Source organism: Bison bison, unplaced genomic scaffold (genome assembly GCF_000754665.1).
Source record: "Bison bison bison isolate TAMUID 2011002044 unplaced genomic scaffold, Bison_UMD1.0 scf7180017864461, whole genome shotgun sequence".
In the NCBI taxonomy this organism is placed as follows: Eukaryota; Metazoa; Chordata; class Mammalia; order Artiodactyla; family Bovidae; genus Bison; species Bison bison.
The window spans coordinates 15,775,721-15,796,066 of record NW_011495023.1 but is presented as its reverse complement, the minus strand read 5'-3'; the positions used below and the strand labels follow the sequence as shown (position 1 = coordinate 15,796,066).

Here is a 20,346-nt window from a genome sequence, read left to right as displayed (position 1 = left end):
TATATGACTTAATTATTTTCAATTGATATCTATATCTCTGTAATATAAGCATATGTGGCTAGGTAATTGAACTATTCTTCTCTAGTTATCTCTGACTAAATTCTAGGAGCTGTACTTAGTTTAGTGTTTATTCACAACCCATTAGATTTGGGTCAGTTACAACACCTCTGAATAGCTTAAAAAAAAAATCAGCAACCTGATAAGGGAAAAAAAAAAAAACACGGGCCCATTATTTTTCCAATTCACTTGTAAGACAGAATTAAGAAAAGCAATTATCAATGACAGTCCAAGTCATCATTATTGATTTGCCTCGGCTAACCACCTCATATACAGTTATCCCATTATTTGAACAGGTCACATATGTCAAGAGGCTTAACATACTATTATATCCCTCAGGTTTTCGCTTTATTATCGGATTCAAATGTTTAATACTGAACTGAAGTTTCTCACATAAATCTGACTCGTTATCACTTGACTTTAATGTTTTCTAGCATACTAATAATACACACTGATTTGAATATATCTATCCTGAAACTTACCTAGATTTAATAAATGAAATGCCTATCTACATTTAGACTTTATATTTTCTGAACAAAAACAAACCTCTGACCAAACAGGAGTGTAGATTTTGTTTCAGATTCATTGTACGATGATGGAGAGCAGCAAATTACAATAGTGGTTCTACAGTTCCCACCTAAGGAATCTTGAAGGATTCGCGTCATTTTACTATCACGATACGGAACATATGTCTACATACAAAAACAAACAAAAAAACCAAAGAAGACAAATGGGTTTCTCAGTAATAAAATATGTTGTAGTTATTAAAATGGGAATTGGATATACACACTAACACTATAAAATAAATCCCTAAAAGACAACTTATTCATACCTATTCATTCAGTGAATCCCTCTCACTCACATCCATCCACATGTATGTATGTTATCTATATTTAACTCCCCATTAGACAACAGGGAAATAGAAAACAAGTGTACTCACACTACCCTCAGCCAAAGCAGAAATGACATTTCCAAGAGCAGAAAGGGACTTGTTGATGTTCTTAGCTTCATCCAGCACAGCACCTTCAGCACCAGTTTTACTAACCTATACATAAGATTGCAAAAGAATGAAACAAAATTATGTTTCAGTGATTCTAATTTTCTAAAACGTTCAGAGGTCATCAATAACTAGTAAAAAAGAAAAGGGAAAGCTTCAAGACTTTGTTTGCCAAGTATTTACCCTGGTAGTAGCAGTGAAAGTCACTCAAGTCATGTCCGACTCTTTGCGACCCCATGGACTATACAATACAGTCTATGGAATTCTCCAGGCCAGAATACTGGAGTGGGTAGCCTTTTCCTTCTCCAGGGGATCTTCCCCACCCAGGGATCGAACCCACGTTTCCCGCATTGCAGGCAGATTCTTTACCAGCTGAGCCACCAGGGAAGCCCCAGTATTTACTCTAAGTTATCAGTATTTATCAAGTATGACTTTTCTGAGACCTTGGTTTTTTTTACATGACAAAAATGAGATTAAGGAGATACCAAATTTTATTTTTAGGTGTGCTCATGAAATTAACCTATTTACATGTAGATTTGTATTGACAGCTTACTAATGTGTTAACCCCCTTCGATGCATGGGAAAATGAAACTAAAAAATTTACTAAAGCTCAATGTTGATGTTGTGATGGTTAGAGAGAGACTGAATTTACATATATCAATTTTATACAAGCAAACTTGCTTCTATTAAAAAAATCTAAAATACATAAAGATAACAGAATAATATGTCAGCAATGATGCCTGAAGCAGCAGCTTCTCAGTATTTGCAAAATTAGAGATACACTTTGAAGGATGTGTTTAAGATTTTTGTGTAGAAGGGAGCAGGTATATTATTCCAATCAGAAGAAAAAACAAATTAGCAGAACAAACAACAAAAAAAAAGGTCACATAGGTCAGTATTAAGACATTTGAACTTATTTTGATTTTGACATAAATCAGAATCAGATTGTATAGGACTATAATATTTAAATAATCCTCCAAAAGGAGTACGGCGAAATCCAAAAGGACTTATTCATGGACAGTTTTTAGAGGGAGGCCATTGTCAGGGTCAATAAAATAGACACCAAAAATTAGGAAAAGGATACCTAGTACAATTCTTAATGACATACATTCAACACACTATCAATAAAGCATACACCTACATCAAGGATAACACTTATCGGCAGAATTGGATTATGGCCTAAAGGACAGTGATCTGCAATGACAAACACTGGCATAAATGCTTATAGCTCTCAAAACTACCACCAAACCCAGTCTGATATGCATTTTCAAGATTTAACAATGAAAAATACATAAGCCCAAATCTGAGCTGAAGTTCATTAAAAATGCTTCCATGGGAATATAAAGATTTTACCTTTTCACTACCAGCTAAATCCACCAGATAAAGTTTTCCACTCAGCTTTTGTTCCGTTTGCGTGTTCTCTTGTTTTACATTAATAAGAAATATACTGTGACTCCTAGAGCTATGTTCATTCATATCTACAAAGAAATCACACAACCAAATATCAACAAACAAGGCTTTCCCTTACTAATAATTTCTAAAGCATTATTTCACCTAAGAAAAATCAACTTTAAAGCAGTCTATACCTTAACTAGTATTACTAAATATGCCACTTACTTGTAACTGCTACATGTCTGTTAGATTTTCCTTCATCTATGGTGTCCATAACTTCATCTGGACTACATACAAAACGCTCTGTACATCCCTGTAAAATAAATTTTTAAAGAATGTCACCACTCTTTAAAAAATGTTATCATAGGGCTTTTCTAAACATTCTGAATTATACCTACCTTTACATAAGGAACTCGATTTTTATCTTCATGAACTGAAAGATTGGTCTTTGAAACTGAAAAAGAAAAATAAATAATATTAACATTTTCCTAACTGCTAACACTGGCTGTGAAATAGTTAATTCAATTGTTTCTTGTTTCTCTCCCCATGAAGCCTAATAACACTGAATTTAAAAAAACATGAAAATATCACTGCAAAAGCAAGAGCCTATAGAGAAGTAAGACTTATATAGAGACATAGAATTTTAGGTCCAGGCCAACCTCTGCCACTCATATTCTGAAAATAAGAACACTAAGTGAGACTGGTTCTGTGGTTTGCCAAGGACAATGTGTCTGACAGCTGAGAAAAGACAAGAGCATAAGACTCAGGCTCTGGAACTCCAGTCCAATTGTCTGTTTACTACCTATGAAGCACCCTCAAATATATGCTTTAAATAAGTTAAAATGGATTAAATTAAAACTTTGAAAGAAGCATTTTTCAATGTTTCCTGTAATTCAAGTCAGTTTCATATAGGTTATTGAGAAACGGTCTCACATTTACAACTAAAAACAGTAACATCGAAGAGCAAGAACTTAACTTACCATCTAACAGGTCCCTTATCTTATCCAAATAAATTTCAAAATATGAAACCTAAAGGGCAGAGGAAACAAAGGGGGGAAAAAAATCAACCACTTAAAATTACAAAGTAATTTATTTACTTACTCATCAAATATTTTTCCAGCCTGAGTGCCAGGTACCAGTGCCAGTGCTAGGGACAACTCAGCTACAGCTCATATTCTGATGGGAAGCCTTAAAATCACTCAACTCTTTATGTGACTGAAGTGCATTTTCCACTAGGTATCTTCATCTAAAATTAGACTCCTTAGGTCTAATTAGTCAGAACTTTTGAGCTTTGTACCAAAACAAATTCCTTTATCTTAAAGAGGAGGCAGCTAAGGCAAAAAAGACTTGGCTTACTCCTTTACTATGTCAGAGGAAGGGTCTGAGTTTACTAATTCTAATAATCTTTCAACTACACTTGCCCATAATTTTTAAAATACTTTTTAAAGAAAAAATATTGAACAGAATTATTCTAGATATAAAATAAAATACCACCTTTCCCCAATGATTTTACCTTAATATGAAATTCCAAATTTTCATCCATGGAGTAAATATAATTAAAAATATCTTGCACTATTCTTGGAATAATTCCCATGCCTTCTGGATCATGAAGTTTACCCTAAACAGAAAACAAAACTAGAGTTCCTAAATAAATTGTTAACATACAAATTAAAAATCAAAACTTTTAATTTACAATTCATAGTAAAGAGAAGATAGGAATTCTAATTGTTGCTATTTTTTTGGTGAAAAAATGTGGCTGTACAAATACCTTAAAAAAACCAATTCAACTGTTACATATTTTGGTAAGTTACATATAAATAATGTACGCTAATCATACAGTTACCAACTGATCTTAGCCTTTTCTTTAATCATTAGATTCAGATGATGCAATTTGTGAATGAACACATTCCAGGAAAATGTTTGTGAGTTGCTCACCATTTAAATCTGCATCATTCTATCTACTTCAAGTCAAATTCATCCAAGTGCTAAGACTGTCTTTGTTATCTGACTTTAACATGAAAATAAATGAGTGACTCCAAAATAAGCAATCATTTACTTTACATATGTAGAATGCTCAGATAAATGATAAAAGCAGACACTCTGTAGCAGAGGCAGGTTATAGGATGTTTTCTAGAAGCAAAGCTGGAGCAGGTTTACATTCATTATTAATAGCAGTGCTGATAATTTTGGAGCCCTTATTATCAAAGAGGGACAAGTACCTGGCTAGAGGTTGGGAAATGAGACAGATGCAGAGACACAACCAAGGAGAGAAAGAAAAAACCCAAGTGCTCCAAATAGAACTGAAAACACATAAACATTAAAAATTTCAAAATTCCCCATTATAAGGTGACAGAGAATTCTTATTTAATTCTAACACACGCACAATTTTGTGGTTATGTGGCTAAAACAAAGCTCAATATGATTTCATATATAAAATATCTATTCAAACTCAGGAACTGATTAGATTCTAACCATGTTACTCGTATATAATTTGTATGAGACAAAGCAGTAAAGAGTAAATAAAGCTGTTTAAGCATGATAAAATGTCACAAATAATGAATGAATACACTGTATGTGCTGCAAACTACATCCAAATACTGATTAAAAAACATTACCTCCATTGTGTGTGTCTTCCCAGAGGATGTTTGTCCATATGCAAATATGGTTCCATTGTAGCCTTCAAGTACATCTATGAGAAAATAAGAGCTTTAATATACCAGGGGGCTTTTTTCCTTAAGCAAGACCATTAAAGGAAATTAGTAAGAATATATAATAGTAATTTGCTTAGTGAGGATTCACCTAAGGAATTCCTTTCTCTTTATCCCAAATTACTGTCTGTTGACAGTAAGAAACAAATTTTAAATTCCATTGCTTATAATCATCTCTCCTGTCAACGTACATCTTAGATGTCAATGCAACAGTATTCTACAGCTTTACATGACCTAAAAGGAAAAAAAATGCTCTGCCAGTTTATGTACAGATATGAACTAGCTTTTAGAAGGAAGACTGATCGGTGGCCTACAGGTGGTTAAAATCCACAATATTCCTCCTCTTACAAAGTGTAACAAGCCCAGTCCCATCTCAAAATCAATTATAAGAGAGTTTCTATGGAATTAAAAAAAAACAAACCACACAATTTTTTTTCTAGCCCTTTGTGTACCCCAAGACCTACCATTAACATTTAAGCAGCTTCTTTTACTAGACTAAGGAGTGGTGGTGGAATGTGAGTGAGCAAGGTGACTTTTGGTTTCCAGTTTGGGGGATTCAGTTTGTTGGGGACTTTTAAAATTGTTTTTCCTTGTTTTCGTAAAAAGAAAGGTACTATAAAATCATATACTATTTTAGAGGAAGCCAAAGTACAAACTGAGGCCTCTGCTGGAAACAGCAGATGGTAACAGTGGAAAATAAATTTATAATAAGCAAGCAAATTCTTGTCTTTTTTTAAGTTGACTATTTACAAAAAGAAAAAGAATAAAAGGTCCCAACATTGGTCACGACTAACTAGATATTAGATTTGCTATAGAAATATTTATTTATAAGAAAAAGAAGGTATTAGTACTTACGTCTCTGAGAAGATTTTAAGAGATCTCAAACATTTGAAACTTTCATTCAAAATCTTTTCAGTTTCATGAAGAGAAGCAAAATAATTTCAGGAATTAAATTTAAAACAGATTAAGATTGCAGTATTTCTGTTAATAATTTTGAAGATGAAATCGTCTAGGGTAAAAAAGAAGCACTAGACCCTTTCCAATCTACTTCTTTTATATATAACTGATCTCCGTATATCAATATCACACCCTCTGCAAAAGATCTTTTAATCGATCACACAAAATCTAAGGATAAACTCCAAAGTTTTATTAGATCTATACATGAATGTTCATCCATGCTATGATCCAATTACCCAGCAACTGCCACAATAACTACTTAATAAATACTGGTAGATGAATGAATAAATGACTTTCCTAAGATCATATAAATAGCGTATGTCTATATGATATTAAAAGTAAAATGTGTTAGGTGAAACACATTTATGTTAGGTGAAATGTTAGGTGAAACATTACATGAGGGGTTGTAGGATAATAAATGTATGCAATATGTTTGTATTTGGGACTTTAAGCAAAGCTTAAAACTTTTATATGATAACAGAGATTATGGAATAGTCAATCTTCAAATATTTACTGAAAACTATAATCTAGGGTCTCTGTCCTGGGAGCAAGGGATAGAACCAGGATTAGCTGATTTATAGAGGCACCAGGCTATCATTAAAGTAATAACAGTGTTATCAATTAGGAAAATAATCCCTTCCTTCCTACCTCCAAATCCATTCCTGACTTTTTCTTTCTAGATTTGTCAATGTTTTTTATAAAAAAGTGTAAACATACAGAAAAACAATGAATTTTACAGTGAACAACCCTATAATCAGTACTATCAGTTCTATCAGTAACAGTTTATCATTTTACTGTTTGCCTTAATCATGTATCTATCCACCCATTTATTAAATGCATTTCAGAGACTTCAGTACATTTCCATCTAAATACTCCAGCACACACACACCACTGGCTAGAACTCAATGTTTTGCAGTTTTGTTCTTCAGAGGTAAAATTTACATACAATGAATATTTTAAAAGTATAGACCTTTAACAAACAAACACAAATAATACTCTTCTCTTTGAAAACCCCAGAGTATACATCTATAAGCAATAAAATTAGGCACCTTTGGAACTGGCCCTTGTTTGCCTTTTCAGCTCTATCTCCCATTATCCTTCCCCTCACACTGTTTTTATTGGTAAAAAATGGCTGAATTTGACAATTTCAGATGGTTCAACATCATAGTCATACCATAATGTATGTCTTCCCTCAACACGGGCGATCCTTTCCACATGTGGACAGTCTTAGCCCACAGGCATCTCTGTCTGGAGGGCACACCTCACTCTCCTTTCTATTCCTGTGCACCCTTGAGACTAGCTTAGGCTTTACTTCTTCCTCCAATCCAATTCCACAAGCCACCTCCAAAGGAATCTGGGTAAAAGTCCCACCCTATGTGTTCTCGTAGCACCTACATTTTATCATAATACTGACCACAGTCTTCTTCATGAGCCTGTAAAATCCTTGAGGCCAGGGCTGTGTTTAACTCCTAGCACAGTGCCTCGCGCTTAGGATGAACTCAAATACTTGTTGAATGATTATTAACACTAAACAGAGAATCTCTCTCACCTTTCTAAAGAGTCCCGCCCCTCTATACTTTTGCCTTTCTTGTGAGAAACAGATGGAGGTGGAACTATGGACAAATAATACTTTCATACTTTGTAAATAAGAGAAACATACTTAGCAAGTCAGGCAATAGCTTACAACCTCGTAAAAGTCACTTAAACTCTCTGAACTTCAGCTTTCCCATCAGCAAAAATGTCTGCTCAGGGTAAGGCTGTGAGCATTAGAAGTCATCATATAAAATTATTACTGCTAACATTTGAAAGCATTCTATGTCAGGCTCTATGCTCTTCAGTCGTTAAATCATGTCTAACTCTTTGCCACCCACGGACTGTAGTCCACCATGCTCCTCTGTCCGTGGGATTTCCCAGCTAAGAATATTAGAGAGGGTTGCCATTTCCTTCTTCCAGGACATCTTCCTGCCCCAGGGATAGAATATGCAACTCCTGCATTGGCAGGTGAATTCTTTACCACTGAGCCACCAGGGAAGCCCTGAGGCTCTAATAATCTTTCATGTATTAATGTATTTAATCCTCACAAAACTCAATGCAAGGCACTATTTTATTCCCATTTTACAGATGAGAAAACTGAGAAACTGTGGCCTACAGTTCCACAGCTAGTAAGGTAGAGCTGGGAGGCATTCCAGACAGTCTTGGCTCCAAAGACACACTCTCTTAGCTACCACACTACATTCTCAAGGAACAGAAGAACCAAAATGAACACATGGCAGGCTACATCTGGAAAAATTAAAATGGATACAGTGGCAGACAGTCCAGGGCAGGAAGCTATGGTGGGAAACTAGGAAATCTGAGGAAGCCTGGTAAGATGCCTGGCAAACAGCAAATGCTAAGTAAATGACAACTACTTTACACTGGGAAAACCAACTGGTAGACATCACTCAGGTTCAGGACTCAAGAGAATACAAGTGGATAAACCATGTTCAAAAGAAAAAAAAAATTTATCTAATGAATCTACAAAAAGGAAAAGGTTATAGCCCTATACATAAGCTAAATACTTGTACATAAATTTATGAAACAACACAACCCTGCTGGACACTGAGGGACCCAGAGAACACTAGCTGCTCTCACCTCACACCTGGCAGCTTGCTCCTCGAGTCCACATCTCAGGAGAAACACCAGCTCACCCAACACTGTGTTGATCCCTGCCTACCAGTTTCTAATCATGGCCCTCTACTTGATCTGTGTGCCAATGAGTGTCCCAAGTCCAACCTGCCATGATTTAACTGATTTTTCTGTCCTCACACCTCATCATTCTCCCCCACCGTGTCACTCTCCTTAAATCTATGTATTTATTAGAAACTCACTTGTATCTTGTCTAGGACAAGTCCTACCAGCTACTACAACCAGGCTCCTCCAAAGTGGTAGAGAGTTTCTGGGTGAAGATAAAAGGAAAATGTCATAGCCCCATGATATCCTTCTATAAATTACAAAGCTGGCACAGGGAGAGAGAGACAGAAACCTTCCATTGTAACTTGCTTGAAATCTAATTTTATAGAGTGAAAATATCTATACAGGTTATGAATTATCCCAAGTTCAGTTGTGGCTAAGTAATTATCCTTAGTTCAGAGTGAATTAAGAAAGTAATTTCTTTTCTTAGAGGATAAAGGAAATGAACAGCAGTTGCTATCTGTTATATTGTTTACTTCATACCAGGTCCTGAGTAAAGACCTTTATCTTTTTAAATCCTTACACTATGCTTATTATAGAGGAAACAAAGATTTGGAAAGCTTGGGTGACTTGCCACAAGTCACAAAGTTAAAAAGTGGCAAAGCCCAGACTTCAACCTCAATTTGTCTGATTCCAAAGCCCGTGTTCTTAATCACATTGCTAAGAAGGGAACTGCCACTCAGAACTCTGTTCCAAACAGTAAAGCAGAAATCTTCTGTAAAAGGTAAAAAGTAAAAGGGATCAAAATATTGAGGAAAAGGACAGAGATTAAAAAAAAAAAAAAGAATGAAGTCATCTTAGAGTTATACACAGTAATGAAATAGAATAAAAGGTAGTAGAAACAAGTACCCTAGATGTCAAGACAACAGACCACAGAGTTCTGAGAAAGTAGGTACGAGCCTCTTCTTAAAGACTACACCACTGAGAGTGTACAAAAGAGATAAAATCACTAGAACAATATGAGAAAGCTTAAGCCCAGGATAAGCGAATTTTACAAAAACAAAAACTAAGGCCCTAAAGAGAACTTTTAAAATGTTCAGAAGAAGAATAATGAATGAGTAGATCTGCAATGCCTAAAGAGATGACTATGTCAAAAAATGACGTACTACCATTTTCTAAAACATCATCTGCAAAATGAACAGAAAAAACACTGCTAAGAGGGAGTTTGGGATTGAGGTGGGTAGGATGGTCAAAGAATGGTTTTAAATGAGCTCAAGTTTCTAGTTTTAAGAGAATTACATCCCAAGGACAAATATTTCACGAAAGTCACAGAGAACGGAGGTAAAAGAAGATGACTAACTTGCAAATACTACATTCATTTTCAAAAAGTGAAAAACGATGGATTCTGGGAACGGCAGACAGGTATACCAAAATTTCACTAAGGAAAAACTATGGCTGAACTAATCTCATTCACTGTTTGGTCACTAAACTAGTACGTGAGGAAAAACCAGTCATGCACCATGATTTCATAAAAGGGTGCAAGCTTTCCATCATATTCTTGAGGATATATTGCCAAGCTAAGAATTAGACAAATGTACAGGTAAGAGAATTTTAAGTTAGTTAAATATCCAGTGTGATTAAATAACCGCCAACAGCCATATTCCATTTTTAGAAGATTAGGCTAAGGACCATGGTCCATTAAGCACTTTTAAATGATTCACAGTAATACTTTCCAAATTCCAGTGTGCTTAAGGACCTTAAAAAAAAAAAAAACGCCTTCAATATCCTTGACACTGTAACAAGACTTATCAAAATAGGCTGATAGCCAATTTAGATCCGTAGTAAGACAACTGTAAAAACAAAACTCAAAATAGGATTATGAGCTAAAATGACAGAATAGAATTGCACTTTAAAGGCTTGCATGCAGATTTTAAAATCTACAATACTCAAGTGCAGACTGGGTCTAATGCTGGCTAGAGCAGATATGAAAATGATTCATACATTTAAACTGCCCATGAATTCATGAATCAATAACTTTATAGTATTAAAAAAACTAATCTTATGCTGTACTGATGACAAAACTACGCCAAAATCAAAGAATGTAGTATAACTGCGTCCCTGACAGAGAGATCCATCTGGAAAACTATTTGATGCTTACAACAAAAGATAATGCTGTCTATTCCTCTTTCTTGCAATTGTTTACAGAATCACCAGTGAATTCTCCCTCCTGTCCACCATCTCACACCGACCCCATTCCTGCTGTAGCCCTCAGTGGTTTCATGTGTAAGTAGTGAGTGATCCCATTAGTAGATGGCCATGTACTAGACGACAGCCTGGCCTCTCAGATTCTTACCCTAATTTTCTCCATGGTCTTATCCTTTAGATACCAAGTCCATCGTCCCACTTCTTTCATTACCAACTGCACTGCCTTCCGAGCATCAAGTATTTACTTCCTTTTACTCCTTCTATTACCCTGATTTCAACAAACCTTTGACTCCACTGAGACTATAATTTTACCACCTTTTTCACTGTCCCATAGTAAATCACCCCCTTCCATAGCAACCGGCATCCTCCTCCCCCTCAGCAGCTTAGATTCCACAGTTCACCATTAGCATCACTCTCCTGACTACATCTCCTGCCCTCCTCTCCTTCTTGTGTACTTCCTGGCAAAACACAACTAGGTAAACTCAACTCTCTGGCAGCTAACCTCAAGTGCGCTCTTAATGCTACCTGGCAATCTTGCCACATCTCCCTAATCCATTCACTTCCACACTGCTAGATGACTTTATACCTTTTCCTCACACTTCCTCCCCACCACCCCCCTCTGTTAACAACTCTGTTCCCTGTATCAGAGACAAAACGGAATTAATATGAAATGAACCTTCTCCTTCCATCACAGGTATGACCTACTTCTACCCATAAACTGTTTCCTCCTGTTACTAGATGAAATGTCTGTGTTCTACTTAATCCTAACCTAACGACCTGATACTGAATCCCAACCCCACTAGCTCAGTGAACAATATAAGACAGATGCTGCCTCAATCTGAGAAGTATTTTTTAACAATTAGAGCTGTCAAAGAGTGAAAGAAATCATTTCACAAAGCAATAGTTATTTAATCATCAGATCCTTTTGATATAAGATGTTTCTGTACTTATTTTTATAAATAAAGTTTATTAATAAATCCATATAATCACAATGCCCTCTCAGCTCTAAGATTCTGTTTTTAGAAAATATCTTAGCATAGGTTAATGGTGTTAACAGGAATGCACACACTTTTCTCATCTTTGGCACCTCTGGTGAATTCCTCAAGGGTCTCTCATTTGACTACAGGGCAAGTCCCCGGGGAAGGAATAACACTGCAACAGGGGAATGACAGGCTGCCATTTCCTATTACTTTACAGAAACTTGTGTAGTAATTTTGTCTTCATTCTCATGCTGCTGTATTTCTAGAACAGCTACCTTAGAAACTCTCTTGGGAATACTTAATAGAACTGCATATTCCAAGGATATGTATGCTGCTGCTGCTGAGTCGCTTCAGTCGTGTCCGACTCTGTGTGACCCCAGAGACGGCAGCCCACCAGGCTCCCCATCCCTGGGATTCTCCAGGCAAGAACACTGGAGTGGGTTGCCATTTCCTTCTCCAATGCATGAAAGTGAAAAGTGAAAGTGAAGTCGCTCAGTCGTGTCCGATTCTTCGCAACCCCACGGACTGCAGCCCACCAGGCTCCTCCATCCATGGGATTTTCCAGGATATGTATACACATTGTAATTCTCATAACACCCTTCAATAGGCATTGTACATAAATTATTTCATGAAATTTGAGCAATAGGGTTTAACTATATTTGACCTTTTTATTATCTGAACTTCTGCAACTAACTAAAAAGAAAGGGAAGGTAAAATGAAAAAAAAAGAAAGCTGGGTAAATTGAAGAGATCACAAACAAAACTGGACTTAACTGCTGGGATGACTTAGAAGGTATATAACATATTTACCTTTAACAATCTTCTTTGCACAGTCATTATACACTTGCTCTTGAGATGTGTTTGACTGGAACACCCGGTCAAATGCATAAGGCTTGGACTAAAAAACAGAAACACAAGTTTCAGCTATACAAATTAAATGTGAAACAGACATTTCTAAGCTCCTTTAAAGACATCACCGTATATTTAACCTTCAAAATAGGATACCTACTATGCAGCACTTAGAACCTTTCTGGAAAAGTCCTTACTTAGGGCCCAGAACAAACCCACTACAATAAACTCCACAAAACCAAGTATGTCTGTTTTAGTCTTTGTTGTATTTCCAAGGCCCAGCACAGAAATTAAGTGTTACTATGGTGGTCACTCATACTGTTGAGTGATTGTTACTTAATGAGTGTCTTTTCTGGCAGATAGAGACTCTATTTTCAACACTAACTCATCCTGCAGATAAGGAATTAGAATCGTGAAAGGTCCAAATATATAAACAACAAAATTAAAATTCAATCTCAAGTCTCCTTTCAGTTCAGGTTTCCTTCCATTATTCCACTCAGCTTTTCATTGTAGTGCAACAGCATTTCAACCGTTCATCCATTTAAGTATTTATGGAATGCCAGTTATGCTGGACACACCAGAAGGATGACCACGACAGATTCACTCTCTGCTTTAGTGGAAATAACAGCGGGGCAGATATCAGACAAATAATTGACTAGAATTCCATCCTGCACAAGAGGGTACTTCAGAAGGGCTATGACAGCACTTAGGGGAGAACCTGAGACTGGGGAAGGCAGAAGAACAGCAGAGAATCACTCTGGAGAAGGGATGTTAATGAACCAAAGAATAAAGAGCACACCAACTGTCAGTCTCGTCAGTGTTACTCATGAGGGAGAGTGAGTGTGGGGAAGTACTCCAGGCACCGGGAACAAGATGCTTAAGGAGCCTGAGGTTGAAAGGAACTTGGAGCATCAAGAAACCAAAGGATGTTGTTCAATCTCAAGTGCAAGGATGCGCAAATCCAATGTCAACATGGTTAAAAAGGCAACTAACATTTTAACATTATTTTTAATAGTTTTGATCATGTGGGTCCCTTAAAGGGCCTAGAGAATACAATTTGAGCACAGCTGATACAGCTTGGGAAGGAGCCAGAGGTATGAAATGAAAATCAGAGAGTATACTATCCATGCAAGTCAAGGAAGAATTTTCAAGGAGGAAGTGACTATCTCATACATAGTGGAGAGGTCAAGGCAAAATTGAAGACTCCAGTGACAAAGATCAGACTGGAAAGAGGTGAAAAAAGATTAGGAGGTAACTGAACAGAAATCTAGCTGTGGCACAAAGAAAGCTATGTTTTATGATGGGCAAGATCCGAGCAAGTTTAAAAGCTGGCAGGAACAATTAGTAATCTGAGAGAGAAAGTAAGCATCTAAAGATAAGAGAGGGAGCATGAGGGTTCTCAGCACTGAAATTAAATGTGCGCCAGCTCTCTGCTGCTGCTGCTAAGTCGCTTCAGTCGTGTCTGACTCTGTGCGGCCCCATAGATGGCAGCCTACCAGGCTCCCCTATCCCTGGGATTCTCCAGGCAAGAACACTGGAGTGGGTTGCCATTTCCTTCTCCAATGCATGAAAGTGAAAAGTGAAAGGGAAGTCGCTCAGTCGTGACCCCATGGACTGCAGCCTACCAGGCTCCTCCGTCCATGGGATTTTCCAGGCAAGTGTACTGGAGTGGGGTGCCAGTGCCAGCTCTCTAGTCTCTTCTAAAGTAAAGGAAGGGAGCTAGGCCCCAAAATAAACAATCATGACCCCAGAAAAAATCCTTCACCTTGCAGAATACTGCCTAGGATCTCAGCTAAAAAAGATCATAGTTTTTAGAAACTATACCCTACAACTCCCCTCCCCAAAGCTTGGAATAACACTAACAATGATACAAACAGCCCCTAAAAGCCAAAGCCATTCCCAATTCCCCTTCTGGCCTCCCACCAGACAGGCTGGAAACTAACCACTTGCTACCTGAATCTCCTTGTAACTACTGGCCACATGACCCAGCTCTAGACACTATGAAGTGACAGTCTGCTGGGAGGTGTCTGAGAATCACTTCAGCCAAAGCTGCCCTTTCTCCTTTCTGGGATGAATGTCTGGAACTGGAGCATCCATCTTGCAAACAAGACAGATATGATGATGAAAAGTCAATAACTAAAGATGACAGAGGGTAACAGAGTCAGCAAGAAGTAAAGGTCCATCTCCAGACTTCCTACGTGAGAAAAATAACCTCTTATTTATTTAAACCACTATTAGTTTGTTTTCTCTCTGCAGCTGAAAGCATTCCTGAAGGATATACTCCCAAAGATGACCTCCCTTTGGCATCAATTAAATGTAGGCTTCTCAATGTCTTGATTATTTTTTGGCTACAACACACATAAAGTGTCCTTCTGCTAAGACTCCAAGACACTGACATTCAAATCTACAGGTGTGGCTAATAAAAGACAATCTACTATTTCACTGATGGCGCAAGATGTATTCATGATAATTCTGAAAACACAAGTTCAAAATAACAGAAATAAACTATATTTATATTTTGTTCTATCAAAGAAAAAAGTATTTTTCTCTCTTCATTTACTCAGCAAACATTTATTTAGTATCTATAAGGTATGAGAACTGATGCTGAAGCTCCAATACTCTGGCCACATGATACAAAGAGGGACTCACTGGAAAAGACCCTGATGTTGGGAAAGATTGAAGGCAGGAGCAGAAGAAAACAGAGGATGGGATGGACGGCATCACCGATTCAGTGGACAAGAGTTTGAGCAAATTTCAGCAGATCGTGAAGGACAGGGAATCCTGGCATGCTGCAGTCCACAGAGTTGCAAAGAGTCAGACATGACTTAGTGACCAAACACAGTATGAGATATTGTAAGAGAGTAACACAATTTTAGAAATGACATTTAATTAGTATGAGAGTAGGGCACAAAGAACAACAGAGGAGAAGGCTGGATAAATTATCAAACAGTAAGAAAGAAAGAAAGAAAGAAAGTGAAGTCGCTCAGTCGTGTCCGACTCTTTGCGACCCCATGGACTGTAGCCTATCAGGCTCCTCTGTCCATGGGATTTTCCAGGCAAGAGTGCTGGAGTGGATTGCCATTTCCTTCTCCAGGGGATCTTCCCGACCCAGGAATCAAACCTGGGTCTCCTGCATTGCAGGCAGACGTTTTACCATCTGAACCACCAGGGAAGCCCCCAAGCTAAGCACTTATATAGAAGGACTGAATATAAGTGATCAGTAATGTTGCCTGATTTGAAACAAAGACACCCTCCACCATTAGCAAATTCACGAATTCTAATTTTGCTTGAAGAAACAAGTTAATCGGTAGAAGTTAGGTAACAGTATGACAACTGCATCCTTCCAAAATAAGGCAAATGATATTTTATTTAAATAAACATTTAAACAATAAAAAAAAAACAAACACCACTGAAGTCCTATCTTCAGTTTTACATCGACCAAAAAAAAAACACAAAAACTGCTCACAAACATTTAGAAAGAGATGTGCCAAAAATAACAGGTAATATAAAGTCTGCCTCAAAAGCTGATACTTTATGCAGCTGTTTATTCAGGCATCACCTCACACCAAATATGCAAACTACCACTGTATTAGAATAAGGATATGAGCATGCAGATATAAAGATAATAAAGCTGGGATTGAGTGACTTTTTAAAGTTGTTGGTGGTGGTGGTTTAGTGGCTAAGTTGTATTTGAAGTTACACCACTGTTAAATAAAAAACTACCTTCAGTGCTTAGTATTAAGTTGACAAAATAGCCTTACTTTACTTCCAAAACTGAATTATAATTTTCTTAAATAAAGCAAATGTGATCCTGGCTTCCTGGATGAAAAATGAGACTTGTGAAACATAAAAACTATTTCTAATGGTCTATAACAAAGGTACATCCCATAACTAATAATCTTTCAAATAAATTAAACACTCATGATCTGGATATCCATATCTTTAGAAATTTGGCCCTTGGTCTTGAAATATACATTATGCAGCCTTTAAAAATGTGTATCTTCAAAAATACTCCAACTCACAAGATGTATCCACATCTAACTTAGGCTTCAAGGAGACAAAACCAAACAGGAATGTGTATTTACCTTAGATTTCTTAAGTTCAGTGGTTCCTATCTGAATCTGCACAGACCAGGCTGAACACCAAATTTGGTTACAAAGGACACACTTGTGGCAGGAATATGTCTTTCTCTGGAATTCTGAATAGTGATTTTCAGATCACATGGGATTACATCATATTAGATTTTCCTTAGTTAGACACTGATGTGGGCTAACATTCTGCAACTGATGGCTCCTTTTTTCAATTTTCATATATAAGGTAATCAGGATCGAACACCAAATCATCATTCATTTGAAAGGGGAAACTGTGCTGTGCTGGAGGTAAGAACTAGGTCCAATTTCAATGAACCACAACAGTCCGTTTTGGATTCTGGCAGCCTCTATAGTATACCATATAAGGAATGATAGTCAGTAAAGATACTTGATGCAAGTATGCATGTTCCACTTTTATGATGCATAAACAGATGAAGGAATAACTTTTTTATTGATTTCTTTTATTCGGTGTTTTCAGCTGGCTCCTTTGAACTACAGAAGGCATTTCCCTTATGCCCCAGTTTTTGTGGGTCACAAGTTTGCTTATCTAAAGCAAATAGTTTTACTATATCACTGTCAAAGATCTTCAAAAAGTAACGCATTTCTATTTCATTCAATATGTGATATGTATAGCACTTCACTGAGCATTTAATTACCAAACAAAAAAAATCTGTACAAAGGCTGCAAAGCACAGAAAGACACTGCAAGATGACACGGCCATGGGGTCACATCACATTAAAATCACTGACTACGTGGGTTAACAGGAAAAAAGTTTGGACAATATATTGGAAACTGAACGTAGATGAAAATCAGAATCCTAAAAAATTATCTTCTTTGTGAGCATTGATTATACTTACAATTCGGTAACACTCTAAACTAAAACACTGATTTTTTAAATTTTGATTTAACCAGAAATCTGTATACATAATGTTTTAAAATTATTTCAGACAATTTAATTTTAAATGCTGCACTGCAGCAATTCCTTTTTAATCTATTTACTTTGAATCAGGGTCAGTATCCAGTAAAATGAAGAAAAAACAAGAGATGACTTTACCTAGAGGTTTGTTATTTCCACTCCTAGCTGCCGTTACAAATTCTCAGACAACTTAGAAAAAAAATTAAGGAATACACTTAAAAATTTTTTTAAAAAGAGATATCAGAGTAATTAATGACTTCTATATGCAAAAGACTGGTTTCTGAAAATAACGAACTAAACATGTTGCCTTACATTTTCTAAAGCTGTATCACACTCAGTTGTAATATACTTCTGCTTATAGTTAAACAAAAAAAAAACCCAAAACGACTAAAATACTTACCAGTTTATCTAAAGGCCAACTAACTGTACATTATTGATTTATGACTAAATTACTTGTCCATGATGTTTAATATCACCACTTAGATTAATTACTAAGGAAACCTAAGTAACGAACTTAAAATAACTTTATCCAAAGGAAACAACCTAAAATAAATGTGTGCTTCCTGTGGTAATTGTTTATTTTCTTTTAACTCTTTCCTCGTATCTTATGTCATATTTGGCCTGGAAAAGAAGGCTGTCTTCTAACCTAACCATAAAACATTTTGTGAATCCCAAATCTTACCATTACAACAAATAAATCTTGATAATACTATCGGTTTGAGTAAATAACCACAAAAATATATCTGAAGAAATAAGACAGGCTTAACACAAATCTGAAAGGAAAACAGCTTGGTTATGTCAACTACTGTAGAGGCTGAGTAATCACAAGAACTCTATGAGAAACTAATAGCCTACTAGTGTCAGTCAACCAACAACCCAGGCCTGGTGAACATCCTCTAAAATCACGTGAAATAGCTCATCCTGAAGGAAAAGAATGATTAGTTTCGTGCATAACTTCTTGGCCTCTCCATGATGTCATTTATAGCAAGGGTTTTTCTGTGGACTTGTTAACAAAGAACCAGCCTGACAGTCTTCACACAGTAAGAGCTGCAGTTATTAGGAACCTAATGACTTGTTTGCCAAAACCGTCCCAAGCAATGTGGAGCTATGACATTAATCTTCTAGAGCTGAACTTCGAAACTTTCACATAAAAATTCTAAGGAACTTGAGTTCTGTCTTACATGTCAATGCTTCTAACCTTCAATGTTCCATCTCCTGTGATATTTCTGTCCCATTTCTATATTAAGATATTCAAACTTATGCTAAATGGAAAGGCGAAAAAACACTAAAATTGGGGAGTGTGATAGCAATGTAGAAAGATGGCATCAGCAAGAAAGATGAATTTAATTTTTTTGTCAGAGTTCACTGTTCTGTAGGCAGTTACCTTATTCTCCATTTTAATCTCCTTGAATTGGGAATCATTTTCAGGACCTTTCACGTTATGTTTCACATTACAAAAGACATTATCTCACCATCCTTGTGATTATCAAAGTCATTTTTCTTCAAGGCAGATCCTAATTGTAGAAGTAGGAATCTGATACTAACAAGAAATCTAGTTTACTGATTAAATTTTATTTATTTATTTTTTTAAATCTGCTTTTATAATACTTTGGTATACACACGAAAAGTTAACACTCTTTCCCGGAGTGCTACCCCATAAAACCCAGTGAGTCTCTCTGGGCACTTATTTAACCCAACGTTGATCGGCGAGATCCGCTGGTGGATGAGACAAAATCGAGCGCTCCGATTTCCAAAGAAAACTACTTTTTACAGCCCTAGATTCGCCATTTGTAACTGTAAACTCAAAAGCGGGTTGGCTGAACACTGAAGGTACCAGCGTAACTGCGACTGTTACGGTTTTCCTTCTCCCACGGAGGAAACAAGACGGTCTAACGCACATTTAAGATTTCTTTTAAGACTAAATATCATTACTACTTAAGGTTCGGTAAGGCAGATCCCAACGTTCTCGGCCGAACTCTGATCTACTTTATGAATGATAAATCTGAGGGGAAGGGGGTCCGACACATCGACTGCATCTACATCAGAACCTGCAGGCGCACAGAAAGTCGGCGAACGAGCACTCAACTGGTTCCCCGGCGGCTCCACCCGCGCCCCAGGTAGGGGAGTGCCCGGGACCCAGGGCGGGTGCCTCCCGTCCCCGGCGCTGCAGACCGGGGTGGGGCGACCCCGGAGCACCCGACGAGGCGCCGAGCCCCTCCCCTGGGCCGTCGAACCCCACTGGGGAGGCTGGGGCGCCCCAAAGCTCGCTCTCCGCTCACTCCCCACTTCTCTCAACTCCCCGAGCGGCCGGGCCCGAAGGAGGGGCCCTGGGTGGGGACAGGGGCACTCACCGCGATCATAACCGTGTCTTCTCCCTGAAACTTGGCGATGTACTTATCACCGCGGTTCACCTCCGACTCGTTGAGCGGTCTGAAGCGACACATCACTTTGATGTTGCACTCGGCCGGGTCCGCCATCTTCCCGGCTGCCGGGCCCCGAGGCCGGGAGCCACTCCCCAGATCGGA

At 37.5% G+C, this 20,346-nt stretch overlaps 1 protein-coding gene across 2 annotated transcripts in view; it reads right to left on the bottom strand.

Moving 5' to 3' along the window:
* KIF5B (kinesin family member 5B) overlaps nucleotides 1-20,332 on the bottom strand; it is a 48,734-nt gene extending 28,402 nt beyond the window's left edge. For both annotated transcript variants that reach the window (XM_010860002.1, XM_010860001.1), the window contains exons 1-10: nucleotides 20,173-20,332; nucleotides 12,776-12,863; nucleotides 5,062-5,135; nucleotides 3,960-4,064; nucleotides 3,427-3,475; nucleotides 2,845-2,900; nucleotides 2,672-2,759; nucleotides 2,408-2,532; nucleotides 998-1,102; nucleotides 604-749 (exon numbers count right to left, since the gene is read on the bottom strand). In XM_010860002.1, coding sequence (XP_010858304.1) covers nucleotides 604-749; nucleotides 998-1,102; nucleotides 2,408-2,532; nucleotides 2,672-2,759; nucleotides 2,845-2,900; nucleotides 3,427-3,475; nucleotides 3,960-4,064; nucleotides 5,062-5,135; nucleotides 12,776-12,863; nucleotides 20,173-20,298 — 962 coding nt within the window. In that variant the 5' untranslated portion in view covers nucleotides 20,299-20,332. The remainder of the gene's footprint in view (nucleotides 1-603; nucleotides 750-997; nucleotides 1,103-2,407; nucleotides 2,533-2,671; nucleotides 2,760-2,844; nucleotides 2,901-3,426; nucleotides 3,476-3,959; nucleotides 4,065-5,061; nucleotides 5,136-12,775; nucleotides 12,864-20,172) is intronic.
* Between the last annotated feature and the right edge of the window lie 14 nt (nucleotides 20,333-20,346).